The following is a 21302-nucleotide window of genomic DNA, read 5'->3' on the forward strand; positions in this document are numbered from 1 at the left end:
AATAAAGGATGGAACCCAGTTACGAAAACAATGTTATTTAGATATACATAAGGTTCATTGCTGGACTACGCTATTAAAAAAGAAAAATTACTACTGGACATGAGAAAATCGATTGATTCAGGTACTTTGGTGGATTTCTTTGCATCTGGAAGATTGACAGGGAAATATTAAATGACACTGTTGATTTATTTAATGAAGTTAGCAAACTAGAACACATGGTAAACAGAAAAAGCTATGTGTTTAAGAGAAGAGTCGAAAGTTGCAAAACTAGTACAAAAGATGAAGAGCTAAAAGCATGTAAAATTTGTGAAAACTTAAATAAAGGACCACGTTATCACCCAGAAAACTCATGCTGGTTTAGAACAAAAGACGAACATAAGAATATAAAAAATGTTGTGAGACATGTCAACAATTCAGTTATTGAAGCGGACTTAAATGAAACTCACCGAAAAAACTAATAATAAAACCACTAATACATGTCAAGCTGAAAATAAATGATAAGCATGAGTTGAACGCACTTTATGATTCAGGTTCAAACGTGTCTGTGATTAACTCAAAGCTTTTAAGACAGAGAGGAAAAGGAAACAGCTTAAACGAAGCAAATCGTATTACAATTAGTGGTCTTAACAAGACGAAAGGTTTGACAAACTTAAAAATAAAACTCTTTGAAATTGAAAAGAACGTAAACGTAGATATCTTGGATGACGAAAAATTCAAAGAAGATTTTTTGATTGGAATAGATTTAATAAAACTATTTAGACTGAGACAAGATGAAAACTTAGATATATCCCAAAAACCAGAAAAAAATAATAATGACGAAGAATTTATAAATAATAAAAAAGAAGAAACTTTTGCCAATTCAGTAGTAAAAAAAAAAATATCTGCATCTGTTGGTAGATCATTTCACCAGATATGCGTATATACTAACATCGAAAACCCAAAGAGCAGATGACTTTATTAAATTAAATGTAACAGAGACAAATAACGTTGGTATCATACTTACCGATCAATACCCTGGAATTAATTCGAAAGAATTCAAAATGTTCTTACAGAACAAGGGTATCATCATTGTATTCACAGCAGTAAACACAGCTTTCTCGAACGGGCTAAATGAAAGATTAAATCAAACTTTAGTGAACAAGATAAGATGCAGAATAAACGAAAGAGGAGAAAAAAGAGCTTGGGCAGCAATAGCACAAGAATGTTTAAAAACATATAATGAAACAAGACATTCAGTTACTGGTTTCCCCATCTTACCTTATGAATGGTACAGATGATAGAATTTTACCAAGCGAACTAAAACAAGAAATGCAAACTAACTAGATTAAAGATAAAGAGATAGCACTTCAAAATACACTAAAATCACATAACTATAATAAGAATATTTTTGTCAAAAATCGAAAATATCATGAATTTAACGTAGGAAATCGGGTATACGTGGAAAACGGAAACAGGCTTAATAGAAGAAAACTAGATGAGCTAAAAATTGGACCCTATAAAATTAATGAAAAAATTTCAAACTCCATATACCGAATAGAAGTCGGCCATAAAAAAGCAGAGTCTAACCTTTTCCATGTAACAAAACTTATTCCAGACCCTATTACAGAGGAAGGAGAAGAAACTGAAGAATAATAATAGTGTAATAATAGGTAAAATAGATTTAAAAAAATATTTTTTTTCTCTCCCTAAGGGGGGAGATGTAAAAAGTATTTATACTTTTTAATACTAGCCGCCGCCTCTATGGGTGCGAGGCTGTCGACATGTGTCATACGTCAAAGCGAAAAATTAATGACAATACGGAAAACGTATGTATAAATAAATTAATTATAAAATAGTGAATAGAGCTACATGCATTGACGAATGGACATTAAATGTCGTTTCTTATCGTTACAGATATAGCAACGCGTTGTTTCATTTGTCTTGTTAGACGAAAATACCTTATACCTATTTAAACAGCCATCACTCTGCTTAGCAACATGTCCCTCGCAACTCCATTTAAGTTTGGTAATGACGAAACCCACGTCTTGCACCAGGGGGGTCACGATGACGGCCAGGCATTCCTCACCCGATCTTGAATCTTGGGGTACCAAGATTCAAGATCTGGATCCGCGTGGTAATGACGAAAATTCGTCTTGCACCTTGGTGCGAGTATGGAGCGTTCCATGCTCGGTAGAGCATGGAACGCTCCATACTCATACTGCTCCTGATTCCTGAAGTACCCGAGTCTCATGTTGAAGTTGTGCCAAAGAAAAAACAAGCGAAAACGTAGTTCCACAAAAATGTTAAAGCAACAGAAGCAGAAGCAGCATCCCTTTCTTGTTTGCTTTATTGAATTACCTACATATTTATAAAATGAAATAGATGTCACATACTAGTATAAAGTTACTTATAAGAAGGCATATATGACAACTATTTCAGTTTAAATTAATAGTGTACACATAGTACACACCTGGAATTCTCTTAGAAGTAATATGGTCTGCTATGACAAAACGCTGTAATTCATGCGTTACAGTGTTTTGTCAATGCAACTCGCACATAATACTGATAAAGTATATTACGACAACACGTTTATGAATTAAAACCGAAATAAATTACACATATGAAAGAAAAAGTGACCAAGTCCTCTGGTGCCTGAGGCTGGAATCGAACCAGCGTACTCTCCAATCGCGGGAGATGCCTCTTTATCTGCTCGGCCACCCAGGTCACAGCTGTCGAGGTCGAAATTATCTCTCATATGACTAATCTATACAAGGACTCGTAGCGCCCTCTGTCCTACGTCGTATAAAATATTTTCAATAGATTATAATTTAACTTGTGTTCATTAGAATTGATTTAGCAGCGCCATCTCTCGAGCTGCGTCGAAACCAACCTGAGTTTGGTTCACACGGGGGGCAAGAACCATACCGTTCTAACCTAGGGATGGACAGAGGGCGCTACGAGTCCTTGTATAGATTACTCATATGAGAGATAATTTCGACCTCGACAGCTCTGTGACCTGGGTGGCCGAGCGGATAAAGAGGCATCTCCCGCGATTGGAGGTACGCTGGATCGATTCCAGCCTCAGGCACCAGAGGACTTGGTCACTTTTTCTTTCATATGTGTAATTTATTTCGGTTTTAATTTATATACATAGTAGTGTGACTACTTTAAGACAGCACAAGTTGAAATATTTTCAATAGATTATAATTTAACTTGTGTTCATTAGAACACGGTTATGCTCTAAAATGCATGAAAGAAGTATAAATATTGCATTATTTTTAAATGGTAATTGCATTAGGTTCATTTTCGGCCTGCGCAAGTACGACCATGTGTCCGCCTTTCGCCGACAACTCAACTGGCTCCGCATTCTTGAGCGCAGTCTTAGGTCCTTAAGCACACTGTTCTCCATTTTACACGACCCAGCGGCACCCGATTACTTGCGGTCTAAATTCAAATTTGTTACTGCTCGGCCAGGTGGCGAACTTCGTACTGCTCGTAAGCTTGTTCTAGCTGTCCCACATCATCGTTCCAATGCCATGTCCAATTCTTTCACAGAGCACGCCGTACGCCTCTGGAATGATTTGCCTCTTGATATACGACAAGCCGAATCTAAGTTTACATCCAAGCGCAAGCTGCGAAAACATCTTTTTGAGAAGTATCAAGACTAAGTATATTTAGAGCAGGTATATATATATATATATATATATATTATATATATATATATATATATATATATATATATATATACCTGCTCTAAATATTTTTTGTCATTCGGAATTATACTCCAATTGCTAATTCGAGTCCAAAAAAACTACGACAGATACGTCAATGTCACAGCTGTCAATGTCACTTATGTCACTGTCAAAATACTTTTCAGGTTTCGCCAACCTTCTACATTCTTTATTTGGCACGTAAGAAATCCAAGAATACTTGATGATAAAATTGTGAAGAAAATTCGTTTTAGTTTTTTTGTTTTAATTCTCATACGTCAAATTAGTTCCACCAGTCGCCACTAATGATAAATGTTGGTTTCGTTTCTTGGGGAAAGAATCACCTGACGAGAAGGCCCTGGTTCAGGTTCCATCATACTCGTACTTTTGCGCTTGCGCTCACGCAAAGTCCTCGCAGAACACAATCTTAACAACGATTTGAAATAACAGTAACTGAACAGTTAACAAAAACTTAACAAAAAACAAAAACTCAACAAGGCAAAAAATCACCACGGAGCAAAAAAACATTCAAACAATCAGAACGGAAGTTAGACGTCGAATAAGAATGTCAAATTCAAATACAGTTTGACAGACCATGGTGTCATGGCCGCTTCCAAAACAATGGCGGCCGTGGCAACCATAAACCCACTATACACTATTTCGCTGATTAGCTAATTGTAAAATATATGTATAAAAAATTGGTCACAATATCTATATCATCAATAGTTTGTTCTATACCGCAAAATATAGCACCAAATGTTATTGATACCTGAAGTGATACAAGCGCAATACCAACTTTACAACTAAAAATCACGGAAAAAAAGAAAAAAAATCGAGCGAGCTAGTATTTATGTAAATAATAAAAGACTATTAAATATATAAATCAAAGGATTGAAATAAATAATAAATAATTTATCTTGGCGTGTGTTTTTATAAAAAAGGATTATACTATTTTACAAACATTTTATTGCAGTGGCAACATCGTAGTAGTTTTTTTGGACTCGAATTAGCAATTGGAGTATAGACGACCATCGCTAACTCTGTACTTTGGTGAGTAAATGAATTGACTGCTTTTGTGTTTGAGAGATTTTCGTTTTTTAGCCATTTTAAATCGGCTTAAACTATTCTAGCTTGAATTTTATTACATTTTCAGATTTATCCGAAGTGGGGAATTCCGTGTCACAAAGTGTACCGGAATTACCCGACCTTGTTTTCTCAAAGTAAGGTAATGGCGCCTATTAACGTGGTATTTAAGCAGATTTCAAAAGATACCAAAAAATTAAGGGTATCAAAGCTTATTAACGACCACAAATATTTTTTTTATGGAAGAGTATTTATTGAACTATTAGTTTTAAAGAGTTTTAGGATCATTTTAGTTTATTATATGTCATAAAATTATTATTGAAGCCAACATACCTAAATTTTCTATTACCGTGGTAATGAACAGGTTGCAGTTCTATTAACGCGAATTGAGATTTCATTACCGAGGGTATGAATGACAGTGTTTTTCTGCCATCGGTAAATAGAAACCCATCTCAAAATTCGGAGCTTAATACCGACGGTTGAATATACAAATTATGACAAATACATATACCTATACTATCCTCCTTTATGAATACCCACAGAAGACTCAGTTTCACCTAAGAAATCTGTACTTACGGTACACTAAATGTCATATTTTGATACAAGACTAATATGTCGCTCGGTAATAGATACTTCTATAGGAACCCATTACCGACCCAAACAAATATTGCATGGATCGGTAATAGATTCTAATATATTCTATTACCGAGGGTTATCTGATCGTACCATCGGTAATAGGCATAAATTGGAGTATTATAAAATCTAATTCCGACCCATAAAAACAAAGTCATACAGATGTATTTTCATTACAAATCAAAATAAAATATTGCAACCTTATATTAAAACCAAGCTTACATAACTGGTAAGTAAGCATCAGACTTTATGTCAATGTTTAAAAAATTGACAAATTAACGGTTTTCATAGAAACTACGAAATCAGTCATGAAGTTTTTGCTAAAAATTAAGGTTTTGTTGAATAATTTTCATACCGCGTAAATAGTTCTTTGATAGCGTGAATAGATCAAGATTGAAACAACTGTAAGACATTATATAACTGATCACATATACTTAAAATAAAGCAAAAATAACTAATATCACTACTTTAACTATTACCGTGGTATACCACAGTAATAGAATCTACTCACGAAATGGCGCCTTTCACCGCTGTCTTTTAATTTCCACTTTAAACACATTTCCAGGCTAAACAATACGTAAAAAGTACTCAGAAGTCATGTAGAAAACTATAAATAATAATTTGAAATGCATAACTTTCACCTGTTTGCCATAATTATTACGTAAACTACTAAATGAGATTGGAGTTCACTTAGGTTTAGCGTCACACGTCAGTATGACACAACCTCTTCTCGCGGCCCCGTGGCAAAAACTGTCAAATAGCGAGCGTCTTCTTTCATTCACACTCTCTATCGCCTATATGTGCGTTAGTCAACTAAACAGGCTTCCTTTGTGTGAGTAACTTTTAATGAAAATGAAATGAAAATGAAAATGAAATATTTATTTTTCAAGTAGGCATATTACAATGCGCATATGAACGTCAAATAAAGCTACGCCGGCTCTAACCCTACGCCTCAGCCTCGAGAAGATTTCAGTCCCCCTCAGTTGGGAGGGGGTATCCACTATGGGACCGGCAAGAAACTCGGCGGGCAACTTCTTTTCAAAACATTACATCTTATAATTAACATGCATTAAATAACAACATACAATTTAACATGCAAAAGTATTCATCAAAGAATATGAACAGACTAGGTACTCTATGGAAATCAATTTCAATAAATTATATTATTGCTTAATAATACGTCGTTCTTCTTCAGAGAAAACATATCAAATTGTCATAGAAGAAAAAGATAATATGAATCTCAATATCATTAAATATGTAATTTACCTACACAACATAAAATATAAAATATTTGATGTGCTTTCTTATCTGAACTGTGTCCTCTATACATAATACAATTATTTTAATTGCTATTCGTTTTTTGTAGTTTCTGGTTCGGGCCATGCATGTTTGTCTGTCAAATAGTCCTCGACTCTGTAATAAGCCTTTAACATCAATGATTTTTTAAGTAGTTCTTAAGAGCTGGGAGGGGTAATCTCAAAGCAGTGTCAGGTAACTTATTATAAAAATGAATGCATTGCCCAACAAATGACTTCTGTACTTTACGGACACGAAACTTCTTTATGGCAAGCTTATTTTTGTTTCTAGTGTTATAATTATGGATATCAGAATTCTTAGTGAAACAGTCTAAATTCTTAACAACATAAATTATACTATCATAAATGTATTGGGAAGCTACAGTTAAGATATTAATTTCTTTGAAGAGTTCTCTTACTGATTCACGTGTTCCTAAGTTGTAAATAGAACGAATGGCTCTCTTTTGTAATACAAAGATAGTCTGTATGTCAGCTGCTTTGCCCCAAACCAGAATACCGTATGACATTACACTGTGAAAATAACTATGATACACTAGGCGAGCTGTCTCAACATTAGTCAGTTGCCTGATTCTCCTAACGGCGTATGCGGCTGAACTTAATTTGCTTGCTAGTTTCTTTATATGAGGACTCCATTGTAGATTTTTGTCCAATGTTAAACCAAGAAACAGTGTTGTATCTACCATCTCTAAGCATTCATCATTCAAAAGTATTTTTGTATCGATTGGTTTAACATTCGGCAGAGAAAATCGAATACATTTGGTTTTCTTAGAATTAAGAAGTAAATTGTTGACAGTAAACCACTGCAGTACATCAGCTAACGTGCTATTAATTACATTGTAATCCGTAGATTTTCGGTCAACATTAAAAAGCAGTGATGTATCATCAGCAAAAAGTACTATTTCACAAAAGTTTTTCACTATACATGGCAAATCATTTATATAAACCAAAAACAGGAATGGACCTAAAATTGAGCCTTGTGGCACTCCTAATTGGACTACAGTCCCGCTAGAGCGAGTTTTGTTAACAACTACTGTTTGTGTTCTATTGCTAAGGTAAGAAGACATAAAGTTTAGGGCATTTATAGACAAACCATAGTGTTCTAATTTCAAAATGAGCGTTCCATGATCCACACAATCAAAGGCTTTTGAAAGATCACAAAATATGCCAATTGCATCACAAGAATTTTCCCAAAAATTATATATATGTTTAATGAGTACCGAAGCAGCATCGGTCGTGGAACGGCCCCTTGTGAAACCGAACTGTTTGCTTGTAAGTAATCTATGTCTGTTGAAGTGTCCCAGTAGATCATTTAACATTAGCTTCTCAAAGACTTTACTTAGTACAGGAAGTATTGATATGGGACGGAAATTGGTTATATCACTCGAATCACCCGATTTAAAAAGCGGTATGACTTTGCTACATTTCATAAGATCTGGAAAGGTGCCTTGTGAAATTGAAATATTATATATTACGGCCAAGTAAGGTGCTATTATATCTATGACATGACTAATTACTTTAACTGATGTTCCCCATAAGTCTTCCGTTTTCTTTAAATTGAGTGACTTGAATGTTTTAACAATATTTACAGAGTCTACTTGACTAAATTCAAATGAATTATTACATTTCTTAACATTAGCACAAAGTAATGAATGGGCTTGAGCCGCAGAAGAATGTAAACATTTTGTGGTGTTAACGGCTATATTTGAGAAATAATCTTCGAATGCCGAGGCAACATCGCTGTTCGACACTATTTGTTGATTATCTGATACAATGTTGACTTGACAATCGCGTGATTTACATTTACCAGCTTCTTTATTTATAATACTCCAAGTTGTTTTCACTTTGTTGTCCGACACTTTCAATTTAGAACTAATAAAGTTTTTCTTGGCAGTTAAACACACTTTCTTGAAGATTCTTGAGTAGTTTCTTACATAGTCCAGGAATTCTGAATTCTTGTTCAGCTCTCTCTCACCATAAAGTTCATAAAGTCTTTTTCTACTTTTGTGAATACCTACAGTAGCCCATTCACTAAACTTTGTTTTAACTTTTGACCCACTAATAGATTTCACTTTGAAATTGTTATTAAATTGATTAAGAATTACATTGAAAACATCTTGATACAAATGATTACAGTCATAATGCGAAAATGGTATTATAGACAAACTATGTAGAATTTCATTTTTGAATGATTCCAAGCGAGATCCAGTAATGGGTCTATATGTTATTGTTTGTGGAGTATCATGAATAACGTTTAAGAAAGCTGCCCTTTGGCCGCTGTGATCGGAATGAAAACAGTTAAATAATTTCTTATCTATACATTCACAGTTACAAAAAATATTATCTAGGCATGTTGCACTAGTCACTCCTACCCGGGTAGGTTCAAGAAATAAATTAAATAAATTAAATGATTTAAACAAACAGAACATTTTAACAGTATTACTAGATGACTCGAGCAAGTTAACATTAAAATCTCCACATACAATAACATGTTTTTGGCCCTTGCATACTAAATTCAGAACATTTTCCATTGTAGATTCAAATATGCTGAAGTCAGCTGATGGTGGTCTATAAACACATACAATAATATATCTGTCTAATTCAACACATGAAATTTCTATAGTTCTTTCTATGGAATATTTTACAACATCTTTGCGCTCTTTACACTTCATACAATTTTTAACAATAATAAGGGAGCCACCATGAGCAGCAGATTTTCTGGCAAAAAAACTAGCTAATTTAAAATTAACATAATCAAATATCAACTGTTCTTGTTTCAACCAATGTTCAGTAATACACATAACTTCAACATTATTACTATCTAAAAATAATCCTACTTCTAATTCTTTGCTGGAAAAACCCTGAATATTCTGGTGAACAACGTTCATATTCAGGTGTTTTTCCGCTGTCTTACAATCTAGTTTAAATGAGGCATGGGGTCCTTGGCTTTGTCAGCTGACTGAGACTTATATTTAACACTATTACATCTATTTGGCTCAATATTGAAGGCCAATAACTCCACTAAATATACAAATAATTTCTTTGGCAAAAATACCTTCCGTGGAGCTAGCATGAAGCGCTCAATGAATTTATTTAAGTCAAAGAAATGGTACTTTTTATTAACAGCTATGGCATGGTACATTAAAGAATTATAGTAAGCTATCTTACAATTATAGTCATATGATACATTTTCTGCATAAGGTAGTGCACATAATATAATTTTCCCCACACCAGATTTTTCAATAACATTTAGTGTGGACATCAATTTATCTATGCTAAGCTTATCTACATTAAGACTATTTCCTAATAAAATTACTAATGTAGTACTGCTATCATAACATCCCTTTGAAATAAGGTCACATAAATGAGACAAAGTAATGTTTTGATAACAGTAATTTGTCACTTGTTGCTCTAACTGGTAGCTTAATAATGGGCCCATTCCTAACCCAATCTGATCTGAAAAAACAACAGTCTTACTGACTGCTCTAGGGGCTGTTTAACTACTGCCGCATGCCTAGTTGTGTCGTGGGCCACATCGGCTTGAATAATCTTTGCTGGTGGCATTTGGCCACAATTACTATGTTTTCCATTTAATAATGCCTTACACCGCTCCTCCAAATCTCTATTTTCTAGCAGCAATGTATTAAAAGCCTGTATGTGCTCCTCAACTTGTTTTTTAGTAGTCTCATACATGGTGGATACTGCCAAAAGCTCATCTTTCAGCCTGTTAATGTCGGCATTTAATTTCAGAAAATTTGATTCCTTGACTTCCAGCTCTGAATGACAGTCTTGAACCCTATTTTTCATAACTGTTAATGTATGTTTTAATTTACTATATTTTTTAATACATGCCTGGCCTTTGATCAGCTTTTGGGTTCTCCTAATATACCTGTAAAGAAATGAGATTTCTTTGAATGGTCTACAACTTATGACTCGGTCGGTAAAGTAGAAGTTCACATAGCAAGACAATAGATGGCGTGGCAAACTCCATAACTGTTCGGCGCGTAGGTGTCATCCATCTGTCATGGCGACTATGAGAGGTTATAAACCCGGAGAGTGAAAATCAAGAAACTAAATAATTTAAGGTGTAAAGTGGGAATCGACATGCCAATTAATAGACTTTGAATGTCGTTTCTTTGTTTTCAGAGCAACACTTCGTTTATTTTTGGTTGATTCCTAATAACCCATGAGAATTGTCTTATAAAACGACATTCTTAGTAAAAACATAAACATGGAAAAATTGAGATTTACGTTCGCAGTATTAGCGACGGGGCCAGAAGGAAAAACAAATACAATCTGCATAACCTCAATCGAAGTACCCGATGGTCGTGTTTTTGAAGTTCCTGATGATCTGAAACCTGCTAGTAAACACACTGGTATTACGACTACGGATGTATTCACGAAAGTCAAGAACTCATTAAAGAAAAGACATCAAACACGCAAATTATGGATCCCTTTAACGGAAGACTTGCGAAAGACCTACTTGGACGAAGGTGAAAATGTTCAATTTGGTGATCAGTATTTGGACGAAATTGTAAGTGAAACAAAAAGCTCAGTTAGCAACAATAACAATACGGAACCTGTTAGTAAAAACTTGGGAAAAATTGCTGAACGGTTTTTACTGGAAAAATTTTCTGGAAAAACAACAAATGTTGAACAATGGATTAAGGAATTTGAGAATGAATGTAAAAGATTTGAAATGGTGCAGGATGTTAAAAAAATTGAGATGCTAAAGCATCTTATGGATAAACAGTGCTTAGATTGGTACAACAGCATGATAATAAAACATACCATAGATTCGGACTGGACAATTTGGAAAAGTAATCTGTGCGAGTCATATGGAAATAAAGGTTGGTCTCAGATTAAGTACGCATTCACATTTAAATACCAAGCGGGGTCCCTAATAGAATATGCCACCAAAAAGGAAAGGCTACTCCTAGAGGTAAATAAACAGACTGATTCGCAGACAATGATTCATCTCATTGTAATGGGTTTACCAGATTTCATAATGGACAAAATTGATAAAGGAAAAATAACATCCACCATGAGTCTTTACAATGAGCTTGGAAAGTATGAGCATACAATTAATAAAAAGACTTACTATAAAAAGAAAATAAATACGGACATAAAAACTGGAGCCGAGAAGATCAAACCCTGCAAAATATGCGAAAAATTAAACAAAGGTACCCGCTTTCATCCCGAAGAAAGATGCTGGTTTAAACAGACAGGAGAACATGAGAATAAGAAAAATTATAAAAATGTGAATAATGTCATGCTGGATGTTGAATTGAGTGACGAAGATCAAAAAAACGCGTGATTACACCATTGATTAAAGTCAAACTAATACTTAACGATAAATTAGAAGTATTGGGTATATATGACCCAGGCTCAAACGTCTCTCTAGTTAATTCAAAATTATTAAAACTGAAGAGGTCAGCAAAAAAACATTATGATAAAAATGCAAAATTAGTAACAATTAATGGTGTAAAAAGAGCAAAAGGTTTGACAAATTTGAAAATAAAAATAATGGAAATAGAAAAACATATGGATGTATACATTATAGATGGAAAGGAATTTAAATATGATTTCCTAATAGGACTAGACATAATCAAAGAGTTTAAGTTGACTCAAGATGAAAATTTGAAGATCAGTCAAAAACCAGAAAGACTATCAAGAGAAAAAGAAACACATAAAAATACTGCTTCCGTAGAACTCAAGGACAAAATAAATTTACTTTCTGTAAATTTTAATGAACACATGAAAGAAGAATTCAACACAAATGTCAGTCACTTAAATGAAGAGCAAAGACAAGAAATAAATAAACTTATTGAAAAGTATAAATCAAGCTTTGCCAAAGATAAATACGATATAGGAACAGTAAGAGACTATGAGGCTCGAATAGATTTGCTAGTGGATAAATATTGTAGCAAGCGGCCTTACAAATGTTCTATGCAAGATAAGAAAGAAATTGAAGAACAAGTTGGGAAATTACTTCAGAAGAATCTCATAGAAGAGTCGTACAGTCCGTTTGCTGCACCAGTGACTCTAGTTTTTAAAAAGGAAGAAAATAGAAGATCCAGATTATGCATTGACTTCAGGGATCTAAATAAAATAGTAATTCCACAAGCCCAGCCATTCCCGTTGATTGAGGACTTAGTAATAAAGACAAGAAACTGCAAATTTTTCTCAACACTGGATATTAACTCTGCTTTTTGGTCTATTCCCCTACGGATTGAAGACAGAAAGAAGACTGGCTTTGTCACGCAAGAAGGCCATTATCAGTGGACCTGCTTACCATACGGATTAAAGACCTCATCTGCGATATTTCAACGAATATTAAGTAACATACTAAGAAAACACGGATTAACAGAATTTACCGTTAATTATATAGATGACATCTTAGTATTTTCAGATTCTTATACTGAACACATCAATCATCTAACGCAATTATTAGAGGCAATAAAAAAAGAAGGTTTCCGGCTAAAGTTCACTAAGTGTACATTCGCTTCAAGTTCAGTAAAATACCTTGGTCATGTAATACAGAATAACACAGTGCAACCAGTAGCAGATAACCTAATTTCAATAAGGGAATTTCCAACACCTAAAACACAAAAAAACATTAGACAGTTTTTAGGAAAAATTAATTTCTATCGAGAATACATACCAAACAGCTCCATTATTTTGGAACCGCTACATAAGCTACTAAGGAAAAATCAGAAGTTTGTTTGGACAGCGGACTGTCAAAAATCATTTGAAGAAGTGAAGAAATTAATGTGTACTCAACCGATCCTAGAAATTTTTGATAAAAATTTACCAATAAAAATATACACTGATGCTTCTATAGAGGGGATTGGAGCAGTCTTGAAACAAACACAGCCAAACGGAGAAGAAAAGCCGGTGGCTTATTTTTCAAAAAAAATTGAACGAGGTTCAAAAAAGAAAAAAAGCGATATATTTGGAGTGCTTGGCCATTAAAGAAGCCATAAAATATTGGCAATATTGGTTATTAGACAAGTCATTCACAGTATATTCTGATCACAAGCCGTTAGAAAATTTAAATATAAAATCTAGACCTGATGAAGAACTCGGCGAATTAACCTATTATCTATCACAATACAATTTTTCAATAAAGTATGCACCAGGAAAGAATAACTTAGAGGCCGACTGCTTAAGCAGGAACCCAGTATTGGAATCCAATTCATATACAGAAGACCAGTTGAAAATAGTAAACTTAATAAATTTACAGGAAATACTCACAGACCAAGAAAAAAACAAGGACATTAAAAATGATAAAAACAATTTGATACATGGACACAATGTATATTATAAAAAATTAAAAAAAAGAGAAAAAATAGTATTGACTGAAGAATTTAGCATAAAACTAATTAAAAAAGTACATGAAAATATGTGTCACATAGGTATGAAACAATTACAAATAAAAATTGGAAAACAATATACAGCAAAGAATATGACAAAAAATATCATGAATATATGTAAAAATTGCGAGGTCTGTATAAAAAACAAAAGTAGAGGACAGATAAAATATGGCTTGATGTCGCATTTAGGACCTGCTACTAAGCCTTTTGAAATCGTTTCCATAGATACCATTGGTGGATTCGGTGGTTCGCGTTCTACAAAAAAATACCTTCACCTTCTAGTGGATCACTTTACGCGATACGCATATATAGTGACCTCGAAGACCCAGAATGCAAAGGATTTCATAAAACTAATGAACAATGTAATAAAAGATTATAAAATTGACATGGTTTTATCAGACCAATATCCGGGGATAAATTCCAAGGAGTTCAAAGATTTTTTAAACGAAAGATCAATACAGCTGATTTTCACAGCAGTAAATGCGCCATTCTCTAACGGTTTGAATGAGCGTTTAAATCAAACTCTAGTAAATAAAATAAGATGTGTAATGAACCAGAAAGAGAATACGAGTGCTTGGACGACAATTGCTCATGATTGTGTTAACAAATATAACAATACTGAACACACAGTTACTGGTTTCACACCAAGATACCTTCTGGAAGGCTCAGATGATTCATTGCTACCAGACGAATTAAAATTAGACAAAACGGTAGATGACTGGATTGAAGATAAAAAACTTGCATTCGAAAATTCAATTAAATCTCATACTTATAATAAAATGATGAACGACAAGACTAGAACATACCATAACTTTAATACAGGTGATATGGTTTATGTAGAAAACGGACATAAATTAAACAGAAAAAAACTAGATGAATTAAAGATTGGACCTTTTGAAATCAAAGAAAAAATTTCAAATTCCATATATAGAGTTAATACAGGCCACAAGAAGTTGGAATCAAACCTATTTCATATAACAAAACTCATTCCAGCACCAGCATAAGTAAGAAGATACAGACAACTGTTATAGCATCTATGAAAATTTTCTGGAGTGAGAAAATTTTCTTCCCGTGGAGGGGAGATGTAAAGAAATGAGATTTCTTTGAATGGTCTACAACTTATGACTCGGTCGGTAAAGTAGAAGTTCACATAGCAAGACAATAGATGGCGTGGCAAACTCCATAACTGTTCGGCGCGTAGGTGTCATCCATCTGTCATGGCGACTATGAGAGGTTATAAACCCGGAGAGTGAAAATCAAGAAACTAAATAATTTAAGGTGTAAAGTGGGAATCGACATGCCAATTAATAGACTTTGAATGTCGTTTCTTTGTTTTCAGAGCAACACTTCGTTTATTTTTGGTTGATTCCTAATAACCCATGAGAATTGTCTTATATACCTATTAATCTTAATGTACTTTTTTAACTTATTACTACTATTAAAGAATACTATGTGTTTGGAGTCCCTACTCAATTGTGTTTCACCGCTTACCAACTCTTGGTACACATTCTGTAACTGCGAAGCATCATAGTGCTCCCGCTCTTTCCTAAACAAATTAAGTTCCTCATTAGCCGCACCCAGTTCTTCTTCTAACTGTGTGATGCGGGCCAAGGCCACTTCATGTGTCGAAGCGCACTGGTTGAAGGTGTCTATTGTGCCTTGCAAACGGTCCACTTCTCCGCGGGCATCAGTCAGCTGCACATCATTGTCCGCCAGCTCCCTTTTCAATTCTGAGTTTTTGTTGATTACTTTCTGGAGCTCCACTTCGCTTTCCTCCCTTTCCTCCAACAACTGCTTCGACAAGGCCCTCGACTCGTGTAGGTCCTGTGCTGTTGTTTTTAGCTGCATCTCTAGTTGTCGTGCCGTTGCCTTGCGAGTTTCGGTCGCAATTTCGGTGTTCATTGTCACTCGTCTGGCTTTCTGAAAGATGTAATAAAAAAGGATGAGTACTTATCTCAACAGAGATTGAAAGATTTGCCAAGATGACGACAGAGATGTGAGCTGTAGGAATGAATAGTGTGCAGTGTGTCAGTAGTCGGCAGTGTCTGTGGCGAATGTGTCTTGTCTCGTCTTGTGCTTCCACTAGTTCGTCAAGCAAAGGGAAACTGCACGGTGCCAATGTTGTTTGTTTGACGTTGCTCACGGCCGCAGCAATGAGCTTTGTTTGAGTGTAGAAATAAATGATAAATAAAACGGAATACTCTCCCCGTTTCAAACGCAGATTCCAACGGCTGCGATCACTCGTTGACAGTTGGGTAGTCCTGCCTCAAAGTCCAATAAATACTCGGTGTAACGTTGTCAATTTCACCAAAACTGTATCACTGATAATACTTTACTACTTAAATTAACTAACAATGAGTAGAAGTCCTCTTTAAAGCTAAAAATATAATTAAATTTCAATATTTGAAATCAGCTGGTCACAGAGTCAACTTGACCCCTTGGAAACTATTGATGGTGGATATAAATGTGTCATTAAGAGCGCTATGACAAAAAAAGGCGATATATTGTAAAATGCACAATATTTATCGACAAAATTGTACACTGTACTCATACTAAAAGTCAGTAATTTACTGACTTTTAGTATCGTTGAGATTGCCAATTCCGTTATGTGCATTTTTTCGATTTTTCGTTTTTTGCAGATTTGCCTTTAAAATTCCACGTCTTATGCAAAAACCAGCATACGCAAATTCTACTTGGATTATGTTTTAACTAAACACATTTGTGATTTTAGCCCCAAAAATAAATACACATGTACTTCCAAGCACATATAGGTTTTGGTAACCAAGTAAAATAAACGAAATTGATAATTACTACTGCACATGTGTGGATTTAGTATGGATTGTAGCTTAGTGTGCTTGTGAGTTTCGGTCATAATATATATCTTTATTTTTCAATTTATTTTTTTGTTTTCTGGTATTCAAAGCTAAATACTTTAACCGTAAAGCTGTTATACTTATTGTGTTTAATATTGTAAAGTACCTTTTCGTCGTCGATTATTCGGCAAGTTTTTCACATTTATAGCAAAATATTTTCTAACACAGTAAGAGGGTAGCAATTATACTTCATTCTAACGTTCTGATAAATTATGATAACTTCGTATCTGACTTATTTTAACACTATTTTAAAAGTAATTGTTTATCTGTGTAGTATATCCGGCGTAAGAGTATCACCAACATTGGTAAGAATAACGAGGGTGTTGTAAAAGGCGACTAAGTTCACAAACGAAGCAGCTAATAGCTATAGGGGAGATGAGCCACTTGTCTTCGAGAAGGAAAACTACAAACTCAAGCCCGGGATGGAATCCCCGTTAGGCGCGAGTAAGGTCCAAGCTGAAATATGTGGTAAACTCCTCGGCCTCCAATGCCCAGTTTCTAAGAGGGTGGCGCAAGTGCGGGGAATCACAGTGATTTCCTTAACTCCTCAGTCCCTGGTGGTGTGTCTGCCGAGGTGTGCGACAGGGCTGCGTTTTGGCTCTTACCGTGTACCGTGTGTGTCTTTGCTGCTTTGGTATTCATCTGCATACAAGAGCCGATAGAAAGTTCAAAGTTCACATCACTCCTCAAATCACAGAAGAAACTCGAGGAACTTTTAATTGACAGCCTTTATGCCAATACTTTATGTCGATGACGTAGCCTTTGTTTCTACCTCTGTGAGCTTCAGCTAATGATGGGTCCAATCTCCAAGGCAGAAATTCCACTCGATGGCACGCTGTTGGAGACAACTTTACGACAATAACCGACAATCTTTCGCTCTAGGCAGAGGTTGACATTTGCATCGGCAAGGCAGACCACTTTTGAGAAGCTTAGTGCTCGAGTATGGCAAAACAGACTCCTGACTACTAAGACCAAGGTGTTAGTCTTTCAGGCTTGTGTATAGACCATACTCTTGTACGAAGCCGAGATGTATGCCAAATTCAAACGCCGTGGCATCTCCTTCTATAAGCGATGCCTGCGTAAGATGTTGGGCATATCATCACAGGTCGTCAAACCAGAGAGTTCTAGAAATGGCTGCCCAGTCTGACCGTGCTTCTCAAACAGAAGCGACTACGTTGATGGTTGCACAGGATGGAACCCTCCCGTTTACCACGCCGTGTTCTTCAGGGCACAGTAGCGAATGCCAAAAAAGATGTGGGGAGGTCATTGCTTCGCTTCAAAGACTGCGCCAAGAGGTACTATCAGCTGCAAAAGTGCATGGAGAAATTAGGAATGAATTCATTGATAAATTCGCCATGAACTTTAGCAGCTGATAGGACATGGCTGCCTTTAAGATCGACTACCGAAACTAGGAGATGAGGCTTGCTAAGAAACTGAGGGAGTGGCGTAAGTGCATTGAAGATGGTCGCAAGTTCGTCCATGGACCTGGTTTGCGGCACTTGCAGACAATAGAGAAACGAGGTATCAGGTTGCAAGCTTCCCTTGTCAGCTATGTGGCAATGTATGTCGCTATCGCATAGGTTGTCGTTTTGTCGTTATAATTACGTTGAATTTAGTCAGAACGAGTTTTAAGTTCTTTTTTTTATTATAAATATATAGTTCGTTTTCTTTCAACCCCTTTTTGCCAAGAGTGGCACTGAAACTTAAGTAGTTCATGTGCTCTGCCTACCCCTTTATTGGATACGGGCGTGGTTGTATGTATTATGTATGTACGTAAATTATATTATTAGTAGTTGACAAGAAAGGTCTTTATCAGAAGGTCAGATACTGACATTTTCCTTTGGATAATATCATTTATTTCTGATACAAGTGATTGTTATATCATGTTGTTTTGTTTTTATTACCCTAAACGCACATAACTTACTCTGATAAACCTTAAATGAACAGTATTTATGATTACTATGTGCATGACTTACACATATGTATTTAGTAAGCTCAAAACCAATACCCGTATGTGCACAAAATTAAGAAAAAGGAGTATATATTAATGTGTGATTTATTATTTCCCATTTTTTTTCACACAACATATTTCTTGCTATTTTTGACACATTTTGGATATAAATTGAAATGATGTTTGTACCTAATTCTCTAGTAAATCGGTTTTTTGTCTCTCCTGAAAAGTAGCTAAAATGCACATAGCGGAATTGGCAATCTCACCGACGTAAAAGTACTTGTTTCAGTTAGAACATCTTATTAACTGTTGGTTAATTAAAAAACATATGAAAAAAAAGCTTTTCCAATTAGTAATGATTTTTTTTCTGATGCACGTTTACAAAAAACCGCATGAAGCACAGATTTCGGAGCTCTTATTATGTACAATTTGATAAGCTCACTCCCATAAATGCGGTAAATTTAAGTTCCTAATATCTTGTATTTTAGGCCCATTAAACAATATTTATCTTTTATTACTTTGAAATTGATAAATTAAAAGTAAAACGAACTCAATTTTGTCTTGAAAATACATCGAAACAAGTGATCATTTCTCCAAAAATCTACATGTTATCGAAGTTATTTTAGTATATAAATAATCTGCACAATCTGCTTAAATTGCTGTTATCCATTTGTCGTTATAATATTTTATAATGATTTTTTGTCAATTTTTTTGAAAACTAGCCTGCCGTCTCGTCACCGGTAAAATAGCGACAGGAAGTTAGTTTAGTTTAGTTTGAGTACCACAGATTCCTGATCGGGTAAATCCGAAATAAAAGCTTGACAAGCACATGTATAAGTACTCCTATACGCCAAATCGAGTAAAAAGAACCGGGAGGGTAATTTAAATCAAAAAAGTAATATGTTTCTTATGCGACATACACATAAAACTCGTTTTCAAGTGTATTCGGATTTACCCGAACCAATTCGGAATTGCACATTTGCACCGAAAAAACAAACTAGATTTGAAATGCTTGTATTTTAAAAATCTTACATTATTTATGAAAAATTCTGTAATCCATTGTTAGGCTATTCCATCTAGTAAGTGTGTTATTCACTATTTCCGTCTAAAAACTTTGCTATACTGACTGGTTCATGGAAACACATACACCTTATCAACTAGTGCAAAAATCATTCGGAAATATCCTAGTGCACCTTATGTATTTATTATAGTTATTAGTGGCTTAAATAGGTAAATATATTTATATAAGTCCCTATTTTTTTTTCAATAACGTAGTCCAATAAAATCAAGTCTTTAGTGTTCTTTACATATCCCGCACCTTTTTTTGGTCTTTTCTGTTAGGCTTAAAGGTTGACTGGTAGAGAATGCCATGTAGCATTAAGTTCGCCTTTTGTAACTGTATATTTTTACTGTGCAATAAAGTTTAAATAAATGAATAAATAAATGGTCACTAATAGTAACATATTATCTGTAAAATGTCCAAATTTCATTACAACCGGATGAAAACTAACGACTCTGTGGCCAATTAAAGAAAAAAAAAAGTTTTTTGCGATTTCTGGAAAATAGGTATTTTTTAGATACAGTGTCTTGTCATCGCACGGCAGATCGGGTAAGGGATTTTAGAAATGTCTCGGAAATTAGTAGAAGACTGTTGAAAGAAAAGTACAGTTGGCGATAAAAGATTGTACCAAAAATGAAATTATCGAACGCATATTCGTAATATATAATCTAGAGGTACATACTTCGCAAAACCCTCCAAATCTCTCTCGGTAACTGTTTCGTCTCGAATTTTTTCTTTCTCTCGCCCTTTTTCTTACTACAGCTGCAGAATGTAGAAGGAGCTTAACGGGATTCCTCTCGAATCTTCTAACTCGAGGTCCCTCCTCCTCTGAGTATATCAGCTGTCTGCAGTCCACTTGATTATCCTGTGAAAATTAAAGAACAAAAATTTGGCCGACTGCTATGCGGGCGAATTTGAAAACAATAGCGGGTGCCGTAGCCGAATGTCATTTCTCCGACGATAATCGAAAACGGAACGCCGCGAAAGGTAGTCTGGATCTGTCGCGCTAATACGCACGAGCGTTAGAGATTCGTTTCGTGAGCGTTTGTGCCATTCGGCTAATACGTATCCTGGTGCCACCTTTCGATGGATCCACCCAGGTAGCGCTGGTGAAACAGACTTAACGTGAATTGTCTGGTTACCCACAACACTAGTCTTCTTGAGCTCACCATGGGGGTTAGGCAATTTGTGTAAACATGCAAACAATATTTATTTATTTTTCTCAAACATGCAATGAAATATTGTCTTTACGTTCCTTAAAATGGGCTGGGAAGTATCGCTTTTTGGGCGCAACAACTCGAGAGGACTGTAAAGGGATTTCATA

General features: G+C 35.1%; 1 protein-coding gene across 1 annotated transcript in view; it reads right to left on the reverse strand.

The window, feature by feature from the left end:
- Nucleotides 1-21302, reverse strand: part of LOC125225137 — a 58560-nt gene that overhangs the window by 17201 nt on the left and 20057 nt on the right. Inside the window, exon 7 of the mRNA XM_048128711.1 lies at nt 20661-20843. Within this exon, the coding sequence (XP_047984668.1) occupies nt 20661-20843 (183 nt within the window). The remainder of the gene's footprint in view (nt 1-20660; nt 20844-21302) is intronic.

The sequence above is a fragment of the Leguminivora glycinivorella genome, chromosome 4, assembly GCF_023078275.1.
Source record: "Leguminivora glycinivorella isolate SPB_JAAS2020 chromosome 4, LegGlyc_1.1, whole genome shotgun sequence".
NCBI lineage: Eukaryota > Metazoa > Arthropoda > Insecta > Lepidoptera > Tortricidae > Leguminivora > Leguminivora glycinivorella.